Source organism: Alternaria alternata, assembly GCF_001642055.1.
Source record: "Alternaria alternata strain SRC1lrK2f unplaced genomic scaffold CC77scaffold_1, whole genome shotgun sequence".
Lineage (NCBI taxonomy): Eukaryota > Fungi > Ascomycota > Dothideomycetes > Pleosporales > Pleosporaceae > Alternaria > Alternaria alternata.
The window spans coordinates 365,085-381,698 of NW_017306190.1; the positions used below are offsets into that span (position 1 = coordinate 365,085).

At 51.4% G+C, this 16,614-nt stretch overlaps 6 protein-coding genes across 6 annotated transcripts; 3 read left to right on the forward strand and 3 right to left on the reverse strand.

Annotated features, from left to right (window-relative positions):
• The first annotated feature begins 96 nt into the window (after positions 1–96).
• Positions 97–3,911, forward strand: CC77DRAFT_1015154 (ANTH-domain-containing protein). Its single transcript, XM_018523972.1, has 7 exons — positions 97–301; positions 396–460; positions 510–585; positions 649–890; positions 938–1,180; positions 1,229–3,633; positions 3,690–3,911. Exons 1-7 carry the CDS (start codon positions 261–263, stop codon positions 3,774–3,776), a joined length of 3,159 nt encoding a protein of 1,052 aa, XP_018391207.1. The 5' UTR covers positions 97–260; the 3' UTR covers positions 3,777–3,911.
• A 359-nt stretch (positions 3,912–4,270) lies between these two features.
• Positions 4,271–4,783, reverse strand: CC77DRAFT_1055912 (hypothetical protein; the record flags this gene model as incomplete). Its single annotated transcript, XM_018527864.1, has 1 exon — positions 4,271–4,783. One exon carries the CDS (start codon positions 4,781–4,783, stop codon positions 4,271–4,273), a length of 513 nt encoding a protein of 170 aa, XP_018391208.1.
• A 623-nt stretch (positions 4,784–5,406) lies between these two features.
• On the forward strand, positions 5,407–6,130 carry CC77DRAFT_923968 (Nnf1-domain-containing protein; the record flags this gene model as incomplete). The annotated part of the gene is made up of 2 exons (XM_018533774.1): positions 5,407–5,792; positions 5,851–6,130. The coding sequence occupies 2 exons, from the start codon at positions 5,407–5,409 to the stop codon at positions 6,128–6,130; spliced, it is 666 nt and encodes a 221-aa protein (XP_018391209.1).
• Positions 6,131–7,157: 1,027 nt separating this feature from the next.
• On the forward strand, positions 7,158–10,039 carry CC77DRAFT_1068465 (glycoside hydrolase). The gene has a single exon (XM_018529079.1). It carries the CDS (start codon positions 7,328–7,330, stop codon positions 10,025–10,027), a length of 2,700 nt encoding a protein of 899 aa, XP_018391210.1. The 5' UTR covers positions 7,158–7,327; the 3' UTR covers positions 10,028–10,039.
• A 157-nt stretch (positions 10,040–10,196) lies between these two features.
• CC77DRAFT_1015157 (oxidoreductase-like protein) lies at positions 10,197–12,070 on the reverse strand. Its single transcript, XM_018523973.1, has 3 exons — positions 12,007–12,070; positions 11,009–11,847; positions 10,197–10,930 (listed from the first exon to the last, which is right to left on the reverse strand). Exons 2-3 carry the CDS (start codon positions 11,759–11,761, stop codon positions 10,382–10,384), a joined length of 1,302 nt encoding a protein of 433 aa, XP_018391211.1. The 5' UTR covers positions 11,762–11,847; positions 12,007–12,070; the 3' UTR covers positions 10,197–10,381.
• A 517-nt stretch (positions 12,071–12,587) lies between these two features.
• On the reverse strand, positions 12,588–16,466 carry CC77DRAFT_951837 (hypothetical protein). Its single transcript, XM_018535400.1, has 8 exons — positions 16,280–16,466; positions 16,086–16,227; positions 15,159–16,037; positions 14,033–14,133; positions 13,670–13,803; positions 13,433–13,616; positions 13,071–13,383; positions 12,588–13,016 (listed from the first exon to the last, which is right to left on the reverse strand). Exons 1-8 carry the CDS (start codon positions 16,428–16,430, stop codon positions 12,707–12,709), a joined length of 2,214 nt encoding a protein of 737 aa, XP_018391212.1. The 5' UTR covers positions 16,431–16,466; the 3' UTR covers positions 12,588–12,706.
• Positions 16,467–16,614: the final 148 nt, after the last annotated feature.

Genomic DNA, 16,614 nt, shown 5'->3' on the forward strand with positions numbered 1-16,614 from the left:
GCGATGCCTCGTCGCGGGTGAAGGCGATGACGAAGCGCCAAGCAGCACGAACCACCTCCCAGGGTCGGTCGAGTAGGTAGTAGGAGCTCCTCTGATGGTTGACTGACCCCAACAGCGCAACCACTTAACTCATCCCCACACCTCCTCATTCCTGCGCATTACTTTTGCGCGCCTTCTCGACACGGACCCACAGCCTTTCATTTCTACAGTTACCTGATACCACCAACAACTAAACCAAGAAGGGGCTTACGGCGAGCAAGATGGCGCTCTACGGAAGCTCGCGCAACGTGGACATGGGGAAGTACGTATACCATCACCATCATGCCGGACTGGGCCAGACACACATAGGAACCCGTTGCTGCATTGTTCAGAGTACAGGCTAAAGAATACCACAGGCAGGAGTCGGAGCTTGCCATAAACATTCGTAAAGCCACAAGCATCGAAGAGGTCTCACCCAAGAGTACGTGCCGAACCCCCCGAGATCGCGAGCGAGGCTTATATTGGCACAGGAAAACATGTGCGAGCATGCATTGTCTACACGTGGGACCACAAGAGTTCTGCCTCCTTCTGGCAGGGCATGAAAGTGTAGGTCAACTAAGGCGCATCCATAGTGTCCAAACTGCGACCAATGCTGATAGCATATTCCAGGCAGCCAATTCTCGCCGACGAGGTGCAAACATTCAAAGCGCTCATTACGGTCCACAAGGTCCTACAGGAAGGCCATCCCATCGTTCTCAAGGAGGCGCAATCGAACACCAGCTGGCTTGAGAGCTTATCACGCGGCTCCTCAGTCGGCGAAGGCATGCGAGGATATGCGCCGCTTATCTCCGAGTACATCTACTATCTCATGGCCAAGCTTGCCTTCCACCGACAACACCCGGAGTTCAATGGTACGAAAGTTGGTAGCAGGGCACAAGCATTGGGCTGATTGGAACAGGAACCTTCGAATACGAGGAGTACATCAGCTTGAAGTCGATCAACGACCCCAACGAGGGGTATGAAACCATTTCGGACCTTATGACCCTACAGGATCAGATCGATGCTTTCCAGAAGCTCATCTTCTCTCACTTCCGAAGCGGCGCGAACAATGAGTGCAGGATAGCGGCGTTAGTGCCGTTGGTTCAGGAGTCGTATGGTATCTACAAGTTCATCACTAGCATGCTGCGCGCGATGCATACAAGTAAGTGACAGGACTTCGGCCAAGTTGCAACCCAGCTAACCAGTGTAGCACTCGGTGACGATGAAGCGCTCTCGCCTCTACGCGGACGATACGATGCGCAGCATTACCGTCTCGTCAAGTTCTACTACGAATGCTCGAATCTGCGATACCTGACAAACCTCATCACAGTACCAAAGCTGCCACAAGAACCACCAAACCTACTTTCTGAAGATGAGAGTGCGCCGGCGCTACCTAAACGACCACAAAACGAAAAGCCTGCGGAACCCACACGCGCTCCCTCGGTCGACCCAGAGCCGATCAACGAGTTTTGGAAAGACAACCAGCGTAGGCAGCAAGAGGAATACGAAGCCGAACAGCAGCGACTACAGCGACAATGGGAGGAGGCTCAACAGCAGCAGCAACAGCAAGCGATGCAAGCACAACGTGACTTCGAAGAGCAACAAAGGCTCCAGGCAGAACAAGCTCGGTTGGCGCAAGAGCAACTCATGCGCGATCAGTATCAACAGCAGACACAGGGGCGTCTTGCTGAGCTTGAGCGGGAAAACCTGAATGCGCGCGCACAGTACGAACGCGACCAGCTCATGCTACAACAATACGACCAGAGGATGAAGGCTCTAGAAGGCGAGATCAACCAAATGAATCAAAACTTCCAACAGCAAATGGGCTCGCGAGACGATCAGATAAGGGCACTTCAGGAGCAGCTCAACACATGGAGATCAAAGTACGAGTCGTTGGCTAAGCTATATTCGCAACTGCGTCATGAGCATCTTCAACTGCTGCAGAAGTTCAAGACAGTTCAGCTCAAGGCAAACTCAGCCCAGGAAGCCATTGATAGCAGGGACAGGCTGCAACGCGAACTGAAGACCAAGAACTTGGAGCTGGCAGATATGATCCGTGAGCGCGACCGAGCACTCATGGAGAAGGACCGCCACACTGGTGGTCACCGCGAGGAGACTGAGAAACTGAAGCGGGAACTCCGCGCTGCTCTGGATAGAGCCGACAACCTCGAGCGCGGCAAGGGCTCAGAACTCTCGGCAATGCTGTCGAGACACAACCGAGAAATTGCAGATCTTGAGGAGGCGCTGCGAAACAAGACCCGTACGCTAGATGAGTTCCAGATGAAGTACCGCGAAGGTGATTCTGACTTGGAGCGTCAACTGCGTGACAAGGAGGAGGAGCTGGAGATCTTCCGTGCCGGTATGGACCAGACACTGCTCGAACTCAACGAGCTGAAGCTCAATGCCGGCACGAACGATGATGTCCTGGACGGCCACTTGGATACCCTTATCCAAGACAGTCTTCAGAAGATCAACGACATCATCGACTCGGTCCTCCAAAGTGGTGTGCAACGTGTCGACGATGCGTTGTACGAACTGGACTCTCCTATGCAGGCTGGTAACCAGAACGCTACTGGTCCGTATGTGCTCTCGCAGATTGAGAGGGCATCGACATGTACCATGGAATTCTCGACCGCGTTCAACAACTTCATCGCTGACGGGCCGAACGCAAAGCACGCTGAGGTCATTAACGCCGTTAACAACTTTGGTGGCGCGATAGTTGATGTTTTGGTGAACACCAAGGGATTGACGCGATTCGCTTCTGACGAGAACAAGGCCGACCAGCTCATTGGTGGTGCAAGGACTTCTGCAATGTCAACCATCAGGTTCTTCCGTAACGTCCAGTCAGTGCGCATGTACGACATGGACGCAGAGCAGAAGATCAACGTTGTCATCAACAACAGCACCGAGGTTGTGCGCAACCTGCAGAGCTTGTCTAAGCTTGCAGACGCGTTCGCGCCCAAGAGCAAGATCACCAATGCCTCTGGCGACCTTGGCGATCTGGTTGACAACGAGTTGACCAAGGCAGCCAACGCCATCGACGCGGCGGCCGAGCGTCTGGCGAAGCTGATGAAGAAGCCAAGGGACCAGTACTCAACCTACGAGCTCAAGATCCACGACTCCATCCTCGAAGCCGCCATCGCCGTCACGAATGCGATTGCTCAGCTCATCAAGGCAGCGACAGAATCGCAGAAAGAAATTGTTCGCGAAGGCCGAGGAAGCATGTCCAAGACGCAGTTCTACAAGAAGCACAACCGCTGGACCGAAGGTCTCATCAGTGCTGCCAAGGCCGTCGCCACATCGACAAACATGCTCATCGAGACCGCCGACGGTGTCATCTCCGGTCGCAACTCGCCTGAGCAGCTCATTGTCGCTTCCAACGACGTCGCTGCTTCCACCGCTCAGTTGGTGGCTGCCAGTCGTGTCAAGGCCAGCTTCATGAGCAAGACGCAAGACAGGCTCGAGGGTGCATCCAAGACTGTCACGGCGGCTTGCAGGTCGCTCGTCAGGCAGGTACAGGAGATTATCGCCCAGAAGAACAGGGACGAAGGCCAGGAAGTCGACTACAGCAAGTTGGGCGACCACGAATTCAAGGTTCGCCAGATGGAGCAGCAGGTATGTGAACACCGAACATTGTTTGAAGAGGAACATGTACTAACAGATCAATTTAGGTCGAGATTCTGCAACTCGAGAACTCGCTTGCACAGGCTAGAACGAGGTTGGGTGAGATGCGTAAGCTTTCTTACCTCGAAGAGTAGATGTATGCACATTAGCGCTTTGCTTTGTGGAACATGGTCGATTCATCGTTGATAGTTGCGATTCATCCTTGTGTCTCGTTGTAGCGACATGCTAGGGAGAAAATTTAATCCTTCTTTTTCCATCGCTGACGAAGGATCACATGCCTGACCTTGATCATAACAAAGATTTTCTTGCATACAATGGTGTTCTTTATGTCTACCATCACGTCTGCAAACACGAACGATTTCAATCGTGGGTCAAGAGATCATGCTACTGATAGATTGAAGCTTCCAGTCAAGGGATTTTGCTTGCTACCCTATGTCTAACGGGTAGTCATACTTGCCTTGCGTGCGTTGACAAGCGAGAATCCCCCCCCCCCGCGGTACAGTGTACCTGACAAGCACCCAATTCATCCTGGTTCCTTTCCTTGGGCTATCGGTTTCTGTTGCAAAGACTCCCGTCGGGGTATTCTACCAGGTTTCATGCTGGTCACTGTCACCTCTCTTTCTGCCCTTCATCCTATCCTGAATCTTTTTACCTGTAGATCCAATGGAAAACCATCCTTTTTCTGTCTCTTGTATACGGTAATAGCCTGCTGTACGGTGAACATGACATTTCCACCGAGCTTCATCTCCTCCCTTGTGGCGGCCCGCCTCTTCGTGACTGAGCGTGTCACCCTGATGTTTGTTTTCTCTTTGGCTGTGCGCTCTTCGTTCATGACTTGCTCCTCGTACTCCCGAAAGATACGTTTCTTCGCATTTCGCTCAGAGCGTGCCTCTTTCTTTTTGAAAGCCCGCTTCTTTAGGACTGAGCCTGACTCCTTAATGGTTGGTTCCTTCTCAGCTGCATGATCTATCTTCGCAGGCTCAGCTTGGTCGTTCTGGAAGTGGAGTATCTGTGACGGGAGTGAGGGTATGGTCCGATGGTCGGTGTCTTGAATAGTTGCACGATAAACACATGGGGGTTGATCCGGTAAGCTCCTCGGTTGTTTGACTTCCTTAGGATCTTGAACCCCAGCCGCGCTCATTAGTGGTTTTGTATTCATTCGACGGCTTGGTTTCTGATAGCCATGTCCGTAATGAGCGGCCCCATGTTTAGGTCTGAAGGGAGCCGTGATTTGCAACCTTGTCCCTTTGCTAAAATATTAGAAGTGAGGTTAGTCGATAATAAGAAAGCTAGGTTTGTTCGAGAGTTCTCCTGTACAAATCCAGTGTATTACATAGAGCTCCAGAGGTGTCTGTTCTGCGTTTGGCGCTCGTTCGGGCAATGTTGCCAGACTCGCGCAATGCTGTCGGCTTGTGGATGAACTTGGGTCCATAACCTCGCCGTGGCATGACGCGTTTTAGGTCTGTACCACTGCCAGCATAGTTTAAACTACCGGATGTATCCGAAGACTGTGTAAAAGTCATGTTGATCGTCCTTAATCGATGCCAGGAACAGAGACACATTAGGGAAGTTACAAAAAGTTGTTGGAGATGGTTGTGGGGAAGTGGGGCTGGGTTAGCGGGACACGCCATCACGTGTATTGGTTAGCGCGCCTCGAGGTAAACACGCTTGGGTTGCGATGAGGGCAATGCGACAAAGATAACGTTCACTGGACCGCTCCACGCCAGACTGCCACCCGCCATACTGATTCACGATTACACCACTATGCCTACCGCTACGAACCCAGAGTCACGCTCTCCGTCTCCCATACCTGCCCGACCTATTGCTGATGCTCCTGGCCCGCGCGCACAAGGTCTGATCAATGTCTTCAATCAGGCTTCAAAAGCGACCCTAGACAAGTGTTCGGCCAAGAACTTTGCTTCGTGTTTCCCTACGGCCGCGCAGTATAGCCCAGAGGTACTAGACAACTTGAGAGGGCAGATCGTGGATCAGCTGGACCGGACATGGAAGACCAACTTCGAGGACATCATGGAGAGGAGGAATGTTGTTAAGCTTCTCAACTCGCTAGACCAGTGCATAGAAGATGCGAAATTAAGAAAGAGGCGCGCCGAAGCGAGCGCCAACGGTGGACCCGTTGAGACACCTGTGCCGTGAGTCCTGCAAAAGCACCATTAACTGTCGCTATTAAATACTAACCCATCATCAAAGACCCCATACCCTTACCCCGGCCGAAATACACTTAGCGCACCTCATGCCTTACCTCGAGAAGCAAGCGACAGAGATGAACACTAAGCTCGTGGAGACTCAGCAGTCGAATACCGAGCTGCTGTCGACTGTTACTGCACAGCGTGCCGAAATAGAAGCCCTAGTACGAGGCCTAGAGAACGTCATACAAGATCTAGACGCCAGCGCACAAATAATGGCTCAAGACGATGTGCAGGACTTGAGCAGAGAGACCAGAGATCTTGAGATGGATATGCGGACATGATGCTGGAGAAGACGCAGTGACTTCAAGACTCCGTAGACCTTTCCACCTCGAATACGTCGAAACCCATCACGACCCCATCCCGAGTGCGCCACGAGCTAGATCATCAGCTACAGAGTGCCAGCACCGGATTCGAATATACCCCTACCTACATAGATAGGGCTCTCACCAGAGTCAGGGACAGCTAGTTTGCATGGGATATGCTTTGACTCAATAGGCATAGGATTGAAGAAGGCTTCTTGCGACACGTGGTGGAACGGAAGCATGATTTCGGACGCAGCGCCGTCGTATAGCAGTCGCTATGGATGGGAGGACAAAGAAGAAGCACCAAGTTGTGGAAAACAACGTCCGCGAGCCTAATTAGAAGGCGGGTCTTCGATGTGGATACCTGAGTGTAGAGGGGCTGATCCGGTTGTTCGGTCAACCTTCTGGGACAGACGAAATTCAACTCGATGAAACGCTGCGAGAGCTCTCGCGGTTCGTTCCGTCACCATATGCACTTGCCTGTTCCAACAGCTTGGTGACTAAGTATAACAAGACGCGAGAGATGCTGAAGAATGCAAACTTGGACTGAGTGCGATGTCGATGCAAAGCCTAATGGCAGATAAAGGAGTTCTTAATGCTTCGATGTTTTAGTTCACAGCGTTTTTCACAGACGTCGAGATTCTTTGTTGACATAGGGCAGGGAAGTCGCTCCTAGCTTTGGGGAATGTGTGGGGTAGTTCCAGCCGGAGGTTGTTCGACCGAGCCGACCCCTCGAATATGCTCATCAACAACGGTCTTGTACGAAGTGTCGCCGACACAATTACGTAGTCAGATTCTCTACATGGTATCGTATTCCGACTACGAGCGCCCATCATGATGCTCTAGCGGAAAACAACGTTATTGGAGGATAATTTGTGGAGAGGATTGCTACCTTTGATGCGGAGAGGAAGTACCCGTACCTGAGAAAGATGAAGACCTGGTCTTGATCAGGGTAGTTTCTGAGGTAGATCTGCGGCTCCTCAGGCTAATATCTCATCCCAAGTATTTTTCATAACCGTCGCGGAAGATACCGACTACGCATGAGGGGGAGTGACGCAGCAGACCATATTCCAGCTCCTCTTACAGTAGTTGGTCCTCTCGCTATCAAAGGGACTATAAGGTCTTGGGCATGGCCAATAGCTTCTGAGGCGAACAAAGCTTCGCTAAACGGCTAGCATGGCTGCTAGGTTCATTTGCTTAGGGTTCTTATCCCTATATAACGATCTAGTGGGAGCATATGCTGTACAAACACGAAATTACGATACATCATTTACCGGTCGTGAACGCGTGAGTATCAATACAGACTGGCGGTTCTGGCGATCCGAGAAGAACCCGGATGGGATCACGTACGACAACCGCACCGATACGCCTCAAGGGAATGTCACATACTTGAGACCATGGATTCTCCCAGGCGCCAACGAATTCATACAAGATGTGTCGAAGCACTATGAAGCCCCGACGGCCAGCCCTATCGTCAACATTCCGTACATACAAACCTCCTTCGACGACAGTTCTTGGGAGGATGTTACGTTGCCGCATGATTGGGCAATCAAAGGACCCTACTACATCGGAGATCCAACTCCTATCACAGGTGGCATGGCAAGGCTACCGTCGCAAGGAGTAGGGTATTACCGAAAGAAGCTATCAATTCTCAATGAAGATGCGGGAAAGGTGATCTACCTTGATGTCCATGGTGCAATGTCTTACGCTATGGTTTGGCTCAATGGTAATTTGGTAGGCGGTTGGCCATATGGGTACAACTCATTTCGTCTTGATCTCACGCCTCACTTGCAGCCAGGCAACGAGAACCAGTTGGTGGTCCGGCTCGACAATCCCATAGACTCTTCGAGATGGTATCCAGGTGCTGGTCTTTACCGAAATGTCTGGTTGACTAAGGTCCAGCCGATTCACGTTGCCAATTGGGGGGTCCATGTTTCGACACGAGATGTAAGTGCAGAAGCTGCGACTGTCGACATCTCAGTCCATGTGGAAGCCAAAGACAATGCGAGTCAAGAGGTTGAAGTTGCTACCGACATATACATCTACGATGCGGAGGTGAAGAAGATGAGAGAAAAGGTGGTAGAATTTCCTAGGACAAGTCTAATGCTGTCCGGAAGCAAACAATCTGCGAACGCTACAGTTGCAATTGAAGACCCTCATTTGTGGGGACCTCCGCCAAACCAAAAGCCGAATATGTACGTCGCTGTTACCAGCCTGTTGAGCCACAACAGTAGTATTCCAATCGACACGTACGAGACACACTTCGGCATCCGGTCGTTTACCTACAGTGGCGAAGAAGGGCTTTCCGTTAACGGGGAACGCCTACGAATCCAAGGCGTAGACCAACACTGCCATGACCTTGGAGCTCTCGGGAGCGCGTGGAACGATCGTGCAGCTAAACGCCAATTGGAGGCTCTGCGAGAACTCGGAGTGAACGCTATCCGCATGGCGCATAATCCACCGGCACCAGAGCTTCTCGACATGACCGACCGCATGGGCTTTGTAGTCATGGACGAAATCTTCGACAGCTGGGAACAAAAGAAGACAGACAATGATTTCCACCTTATTTTTCCCGAGTGGCACGAAGCTGATCTTCGGTCCTTTATTCGAAGGGATCGCAACCACCCTTCCATTTATTCTTGGAGCGTAGGCAACGAAGTCGGCGAGCAAACATGCTGCGGAGACCGAGGCTACGAGATAGGTCGCCTACTGAACGACATTGTCAAATCTGAAGATCCTAGCCGACCCGTCACGGCGTCCATGAATGTAGCGAAACCAAACATGACCTTCCCTCAGGCTTTCGACATCCTGAGCTTGAACTACCAGGGAGAAGGTATCCGCGATACACCTCAGTACTCTTTCACAAACGGCACGCGGACCCCACCGCAGTACAAACCCTTCCACGATGCCTTCCCGGACAAACTGATAGCAGAAAGCGAATCTGCGGCTGCACTAAGCTCACGAGGTACCTATCTCTTCCCCGTCACAGACCTCAATAGCGCCCCCGTGAACGACACAAATGGCGGTGGAAACTCGTCTCTCTACTATGTCTCCGCCTACGAGCTCCATACCGCAAACTTTGGTTCCTCGGCCGACAAAGTATTTGCCGCGCAAGACGCGAATCCCTTTGTCGCCGGTGAATTCGTATGGTCAGGCTGGGACTACCTAGGCGAGCCGGAGCCATACTACGACGCTCGCAGTTCCTATTTTGGTGTTATTGACCTTGCTGGATTTCCAAAGGATCGGTATTATCTGTATCAGGCAAGGTGGCGACCAGATGTCAAAATCGCACATATAGTACCGCAGCATTGGAATTGGGCTGAGAGAGTGGGCATGGTGACGCCTGTGCATGTGTTTACAAATGCTGAAGAGGCTGAGCTATGGGTGAATGGTGTGTCTCTAGGGAGGAAAAGCCTCAGTGCGTCCGAGTATAGGGCTAGATGGGATGAGGTTGTGTATCAGCCTGGTGAGGTCAAGGTGGTAACGTACAAGGGTGGAGAGGAATGGGCGACGGAAAGTGTGAGCACAACTGGGCCACCAGCCGCATTAAGGCTTACGGTTGATCGAGATGAGATTTCGGCTGACGGGCTGGATCTTTCTTTCGTTACGTTGGAAGTGGTGGATGGTGAAGGGAATGTTGTGCGCAATGCTCACCACACAATTGACTTCGCAATCGAAGGGCCGGGAGAGATTGCTGCTACGGACAATGGGTTCGAAGCAGATTTTGTTCCATTCCAGTCTCTGCAGAGAGATTCATTCAACGGACTAGCATTGGCTATCGTGAAGGCGAAGAAGGGAAAACCAGGCTCCCTGACAATCACGGCTATGGCAGAGGGTCTAGAGGTGGGAACTGTCACCATCACCACAAAAGACTAGATGTAGACATGCTTTCAATTTCATCTCGCAGAAAATTTGATAGTGTCGCTCGGCTGCACAATCAGACTTGTCAACAATCAAGCCAATCAATCTGAGCACCCCAGATTGAATTGAATTGATAGCTCTTTCAAAATAAGTAGATTGAATTGATAGGATTGATAGAAGCTACCTTCCTAAATAGGTAATTAGCTAGCCTAACTAAGTAAAAGATCTACAAAAACATCCGGATTGGCTTGATTGATGCAAAAAAATCTTGAGATTGGCTTGATTGAATGAGCAGATTGATTCGAATCAATCAAGCCAATCAATCCAGATTGATTGTTGACATCTCTGTGCACAATGCTTCTTCCAGCTCTAAGGCATATAGCACTTGAGCAACGAGCCCAAACTCAACTCGCTCCCTGTCTGCAACAAAAGATTCAAGGCGCCAGTGCCAAGATACACAGGACACTTGATCGCCTGTGCCTCATCTACAGCCTGCTTCAGTGATTCCGCGTACCCTCCAAGTGCCTTCCCTTTGCCATCTTCTTTGCCCTCCAAAACCGCAATCATCTTCGCACCTGCGTCCTTGAACATGCTACTTCCGCCTGCAGCATCACAGGCCAACTCGTAAAATTGTGCCAGAGGAATGCCAACGTGTTTGGCTAGGGAAATGGCTTCCGCCGCAGAAACGAGGTGAATACCGGTTAAAAGGTTGACGACAAGCTGGAGTTTTGCTTCTTTGTCTTCGGCTGAGAGATTGCTCTGGATGCTGGTGACGGGTTCAGAAGTCCATAGGCGGACGATGCCAGCGTCGTCGTTAGCTCCCCAGCCTCGGTCGAGCGCGGAGAAGTAGACTTGTTCTGCGGCTGAACAAAGGGTTGCTGGGAACGCTACACTGCGAGCTGTAGATGTGATGATGCCCTGTATTCCTTGTCAGCACGTAGTCATGTCGTCTCGTCTCTCCGAAAATGGAATTTTGGAAGACACGGAGTTACTCACAGTATCCTTCAGAATGATAGTCACAGCACTTGCCCCTGGGAAATAATCCTCTTTCAAAGTCCTTTGACTGCGATTCTCAAACATCCAGCTCCACCCAGTACTCCCCAGCACCTTATCGTACACATCCTTGCCGTTCAAGCCCAGCCTAGCAGCGAAACCATATGCTTCGCTGAGAGCAAGAATCTGAACTGCCGCAAGGACTTGATGAACCATCTTCATATTGCTACCTGCGCCAATACCGCCATCGACAATGAAGAGCTTGGAGGGTGCGGACATCTCCTCTAGCAACCATTGGCCTTTTTCAAAAGCCACAGACGAAGCACCAGCCATGATGGACAAAGTGCCGTCTGCTGCTCGTCCTGCACCACCAGAAACAGGCGCATCTATGAATAAGATATCGTCCCGGCCGATATCTACTAGCTCTTTCTCTACACTCTTCGCGTATGCACTGGGTACTGTCGAGCACAGCAAGAGCGTAGCACCTTTTGGTAGCGCACCCACAATGCCGTCTTTATCGAAAAGCGCAGGCTGAGCTTGCCAAGCAGCGGCGACCATGACGATATAGAAAGGCTTGTCTTTTGCGGACTCCGAGAGTGAAGTTGATGGAGTGCCACCAGCGGCCTTGAACTTCTCGAGCGAAGGTGGGTAGAGGTCGAAACCGGTTACAGGGTAGCCCTGCTTGACGAGATGTGTTGCCATGCCCATTCCCATGGCGCCCAGGCCACAGAAGCCGATTTCAGGCTTGGATGACATTGTTGTTGTGTTTTAGCGGATTCGTCGTTCAATATTTCCAAGGTAATCTCTAGCAATTCTATTGCTAAACGTCAACGAGCACTGTGCTGGAATCGTGTTCAGTAACTGGAGTGAGAAACTGTCGTTTTCCTGTTTCTTCCACTACAACCAATGTCTAGCTCTTTCTCAAGTAAGGTCTATTAGATATAGATCATGAAGTTAAGGTTTGGAGTCACAATATCAAAGATAAAACATCGACCACGTACATCTCTCATATCACCCCACCCGGCCCGACGTCACGCACTACTCTCGTTCCCCAGGAAAAGTGGCCTTGGTCCGGCAAAAGACCCGTCTTCGGTCATTGATATTCATCCTGGTTGCCCCGCACTATGAGCAAAACCGGCAAGGCGGAGTATTGCTCACCCGCCGAAAGTGGGTCGTCGGCAAATGACCGATGGCATTCTATGTTGGGGAAGCCGGATGCGCAGAGAATGCACAAGGAATTTCGGCGTGTGCGCCGCCTCGAGGACGCATCTCTTGGATATGACAGTTATCTTTGTGGTCCTAGTCTACGTTCGGGTTAACATTCGCCGTTACTGGAAGCCGGTCTTGACTTGAGAGGACGGAATTGACACCAAAGACTGCAAATGTAACTCGTTTCTTCAGAGAAGCGTGTATATTATTCTCATTATCATATTACTGCAAACTTCCTATAAACGTACCACGCGTTGAAAATCGTCAAAAAGTCATGAAATCCGTATACGCAAAACTAGACCTCAGCTTCCAGTGAGATTGATAACCAGAAAGCTTTCAATCACATCGCCCAAGCCGCATGGAACGGATATATCGGATCCAAAACTGCAGTGCCATCGCTCATTCCATCAGGGGTATAAGTCGCCAGTCCTTGCGAAGACGGACTATTAGTTGACAGAGAGTGAAACACTGCTCAAATCATCAGTGGTACATCTAAGCAGCAACAATCCTCTCGTCCTCACGACCACGCTGATGCTCACTAGCGATGGTCGAGTTAACATCGTCATCAAGGTCCTCACGGTCGTCGTAACCGTTGCCCTGGTGCTGCTCGGCGGGGATCCATAGGCCAGACTCCCTGTCGAGAGCCTGGTCTTGGCCAGAGAGGTCGACACCCTCACCCATGTTGCGGTTCTGGTTGCGGCGGCGCTGAGAAAGGGTGCGCGATCGCTGGGAGAGCTTGGAGGAGACGGAGGCATTCTGGGACACCCAGTTGGTAAGAGCATCCTCACAGTCTTGGATGATGCTGTAGTGTGTCAGTAGATGTTTTTCTTGGGGCAAGGAAGGAGAGTTGACTCACGCCTTGCTAGCCTCGTAGCCGTCGTAAGCTTGACGGGTTTCTCCAGGAGTAACTGGTGTATCGTCGACAAGTTCGAGGAGGTGCTTTCCGTAGCCAGCGATGATGGCCAGCTTCTCGCAGTGCTCGCGCATGGCGTCGAATTGGTAAGTGAAAGCTGCCTTGAGCTTCTCACGAGTGATGTTGGAAAGCTGGGCTTCGGCGACCAGAGACTCGGCCTCGGCACGTACGAGCTCCTGCTCAAGGACAACAATCTTGGGGGAGTTGGGCTCCTTGTACTTCAACTGGGCAATCTGGTCGGTGATCTTCTGCTTGCCTATACGACTGTAAGCGTCTTTCTGGTGGTACACATGTGATTAACTTACGGTCACGGCTGGGCTGAACGGAAGCTTCAATGTTGCGGATGCTCTTGATAGTGACACGGTATTGGTCGTAGCGGTCAACATACTGGTCCTCGAGCTCACCGATTTCGTAGATGAGAACTCCGAGCTTGTCAGTGACGTCAGAGACGTCGTCGTCGCAAGCCTCGCCCCAAATGGAGAGTTGTTGCTGTGTGACTAGTCAGTACTACGTAGGGTTGCACAGGGGCAGTGCAAACTTACTGCGACCTCCATACGCTCCCTAGAAACCAGCTCCATGCTGCGCATGACGTTCTTCTCCATCTTTACAAGTTGTGACAACTTCTTCGCAAGGTCAGGTCCGAAGGCACCGGCAGACTTGTGGCGGAAGGTGTGGCCTACACAGCAGAGAATCAGTTAGCAACTATAACATAGACAATGATATTTGTAACACTGTAGTGACCATCCGGTGAGATCCACTCGTGGAATACGTGCTGTTGCTGCATTATGCGACAAGGCGCTATTCACGCGGTGTGCGAAGGCGGCACTGCGCAGTCCTTATAGCTCATTTTTCGCACGAAACAAAAACGGTGCGAATGCAGAAAATCTCTAAAGTGGAAGACATACCAATGTTAGCCTTGCCAAAGAAGCGCCCGCTCTTGGTCGAGGACGAAGGTGGCGGGGGGCTCTGAATCTGCGACGCCGTGGGCGCGCGAGATTGGCGCATGCTGTATGTTCGGTGCATGTTGGCGTCGGTGTTGTAGTGATATATCGAGTATGAGTTGGAAGGGTGAGGCCGGGTACGAAGTTTTTTAGGTGTTGTGTTGATAGGGAAGGCGCAGAGATGTCGCAGTATGACGGAGGTTTTGTTTAGGGGAGTTCAATGACGTAGACCTTGCTTAGCCCCACCCTCCCGCGGCGATCATGTTCCCGGACACGCTACCCTCAAATCATTTGCACATCCTCCACACTGCGACATTGGCAATCCTTGATCAGCGTAGGGTATCCTTGCATTTTGCTTAACTTCAATGCTTCAATTGCGACCCTTCTCTGCGAATTGTACGCGCATACATGCCACATTGCATACACAGCCAGACAGCAGTCGCCCTGCTTGCGCTGATCTAGGCTAAGGCTAGAACAGTTGGCGCCAGTGGCTATGTCCTCTCCGGCTGATGTGACGTTGATGTGTGCCTGGCTCCGGGACCCAATGGGCGCCATGACAACCACGCTACCAAGAATGCATTTTCCCTAGACCCTTACAAGCAGTCATCCAAGTCAATTGGCATCCACGTTGTGTATCTACTAAGGGTCCTGCCATCTCATTTTACGATCATCTCAAGTTTGTGCGATGTGGCAAATCCATAGAAGCGATGAGGCAACTCGAGAGGGGTGTGTGATTCGAAAGCCGGGCGTTCCGCGACCTGTTTGAACAACGCTGGTGGGAAAGTGACTATCTTGGTTCTAAACTAGGTCATGCCATAGCAAGCATTGACCAGTGGCAGAATCTTGGTTTTCCCAAGGTCCAAAACTGACCATGTATAAAGCGTGCATAAAACATTGGGGTATATCGTCAACTCATCGTACTCAAATCTGGGAATACAATGCTCCATCGTGAAGCTGATTGGCGAAGACGCTGAGTATACTTCCAGCTTCGCCTAGGCCACTGCTAGGACGCAGAGCCCAAAAGATGAGTTCGCCCTCCCGAGGTGACCGACGGTGGTGCACAGCTAGGGATGCTAAGCTTATTGCGAACACGGTTGTCACACCCAAGAGGGTGTTGATAAACAGCGCAGAGGGCAGCTCCGATCGAATGCGCTTCGATGATGCCAGCGGCTCCGAGACAATGACATTTTTTCGCTGTGAGAACATGGACAATCCAGGAATGTTCCCCAAGATCTCTTTTGCGCCGGCTAGCGTACTTGAAGCGAGAGTTCCTGATCTTGCCGTCCACGGTAAAGATGTACTTCTTGGCGTCTTCTTCACACCGGCGGAGACAGACCAGATATCTGCAGAGCTCACCTGTTCACTGCGGAATAGGTTCTCATGCAGCCTACCTATGTATGCTACAATGCGTGGGTATTTGGTCTGGAGAGTTTCTCTGAGCCATGCCTGGGGCACTGGCGGGTAGTACAGCAAGGACAAGTATCCAAAGGCAAGGCAATCCAGACTAGAGGGCTTGTCCCCACGGAAGAGGTAGTCGTGTTTTCCGAGTAGATCTGACAACGGGTCCAAGAGTTCGCCTGATAGAGCATCAAGTCTGAATCGTGCGGCGTACACCTGACCACCTAAGAGGCCGCCAAGACCCTTTCCACGCCCTATGCTCATGGCATTTGGTTGGCTTTCGGTAGGTATGCCGGCTGCCCGCTTGGCAGCCTCATATTCGGACGAAGCGGTACCTCGACCTGGCGCAAACCCCTCTTCGGCTGTGGTATCCACATCTAGACTACTCAATCCCATGTGCGCCGTCCTAGCTCTAGCGAGATCCCGTCGTTTCGGAGGGACGGTGTAGTTGGCATACCATGGGAGGATGGCAGTATACGCAGACGAGGTTATAGTGTTGTAATTTTCGGCAGAGACGTAGAGGGACAGGTCGATCAGAGGGGTTGCTGTAGATTGTAGAAATGTGATGAAACTGTAAACGTGTAAGAATACATATATCAACTCATGGATCGGTACCTACGCAGTCCTATCGGTCTGCTGTCGACTTGATAAGTTGACATCAAGGTCATTGGTGACTGAAGGGTGGTTGCGAAGGTATGCGACAATGTCCTCGAAGCCGGAGGCTGTTGCGACGTCGTCATCAAAGAGTATCGGTAAGCTCTCTGCGAGTGTGTAAGGGCCTGCTCTGGACACGATAAGTCATGGATCACGTACCTGTGGTGCCAATCGTGGGGTTGTGCTCGGCCACCAGTGACCATTCTCCTCTGGGGATGACACGCTGACAATAGGCGATTGTGGCTATGCATTCGGGCTCTATTGAAGAAAGCCCAAAGGCTGGGCCCCATACATGAAGCTCAAGCACCATATCTAGTGCTGTGTTGTGGTGCGTCGTGTGTGATTGTGATGCGCTGACGCCCACTTTCCGATCAACTTCTGCGCATGCCGATCGGAACTAGCGTCGGAACGCTCGCACGTGAACACGCATCATCATCGCCCGTGTCTATGCTGGCAGTTGCAATCACTTACTCACATCGTCAACATCGGGAATC

Bases quoted from the DNA above. Each gene is read 5' to 3' on its own strand.
- CC77DRAFT_1015154 (XM_018523972.1), top strand. From the start codon at position 261: ATGGCGCTCTACGGAAGCTCGCGCAACGTGGACATGGGGAA. The intron at 461-509 runs GTACGTGCCGAA...ATATTGGCACAG, and splicing joins CGAAGAGGTCTCACCCAAGA to GAAAACATGTGCGAGCATGC. The intron at 586-648 runs GTAGGTCAACTA...AGCATATTCCAG, and splicing joins TTCTGGCAGGGCATGAAAGT to GCAGCCAATTCTCGCCGACG.
- CC77DRAFT_1068465 (XM_018529079.1), top strand. From the start codon at position 7,328: ATGGCTGCTAGGTTCATTTGCTTAGGGTTCTTATCCCTATATAACGAT.
- CC77DRAFT_1015157 (XM_018523973.1), bottom strand. From the start codon at position 11,761: ATGTCATCCAAGCCTGAAATCGGCTTCTGTGGCCTGGGCGCCATGGGA. The intron at 10,931-11,008 runs GTGAGTAACTCC...CAAGGAATACAG, and splicing joins CTATCATTCTGAAGGATACT to GGCATCATCACATCTACAGC.
- CC77DRAFT_951837 (XM_018535400.1), bottom strand. From the start codon at position 16,430: ATGGTGCTTGAGCTTCATGTATGGGGCCCAGCCTTTGGGCTTTCTTCA. The intron at 16,228-16,279 runs GTACGTGATCCA...ACACACTCGCAG, and splicing joins CCCCACGATTGGCACCACAG to AGAGCTTACCGATACTCTTT. The intron at 13,804-14,032 runs GTATGTCTTCCA...TCTGCTGTGTAG, and splicing joins CTTTGGCAAGGCTAACATTG to GCCACACCTTCCGCCACAAG.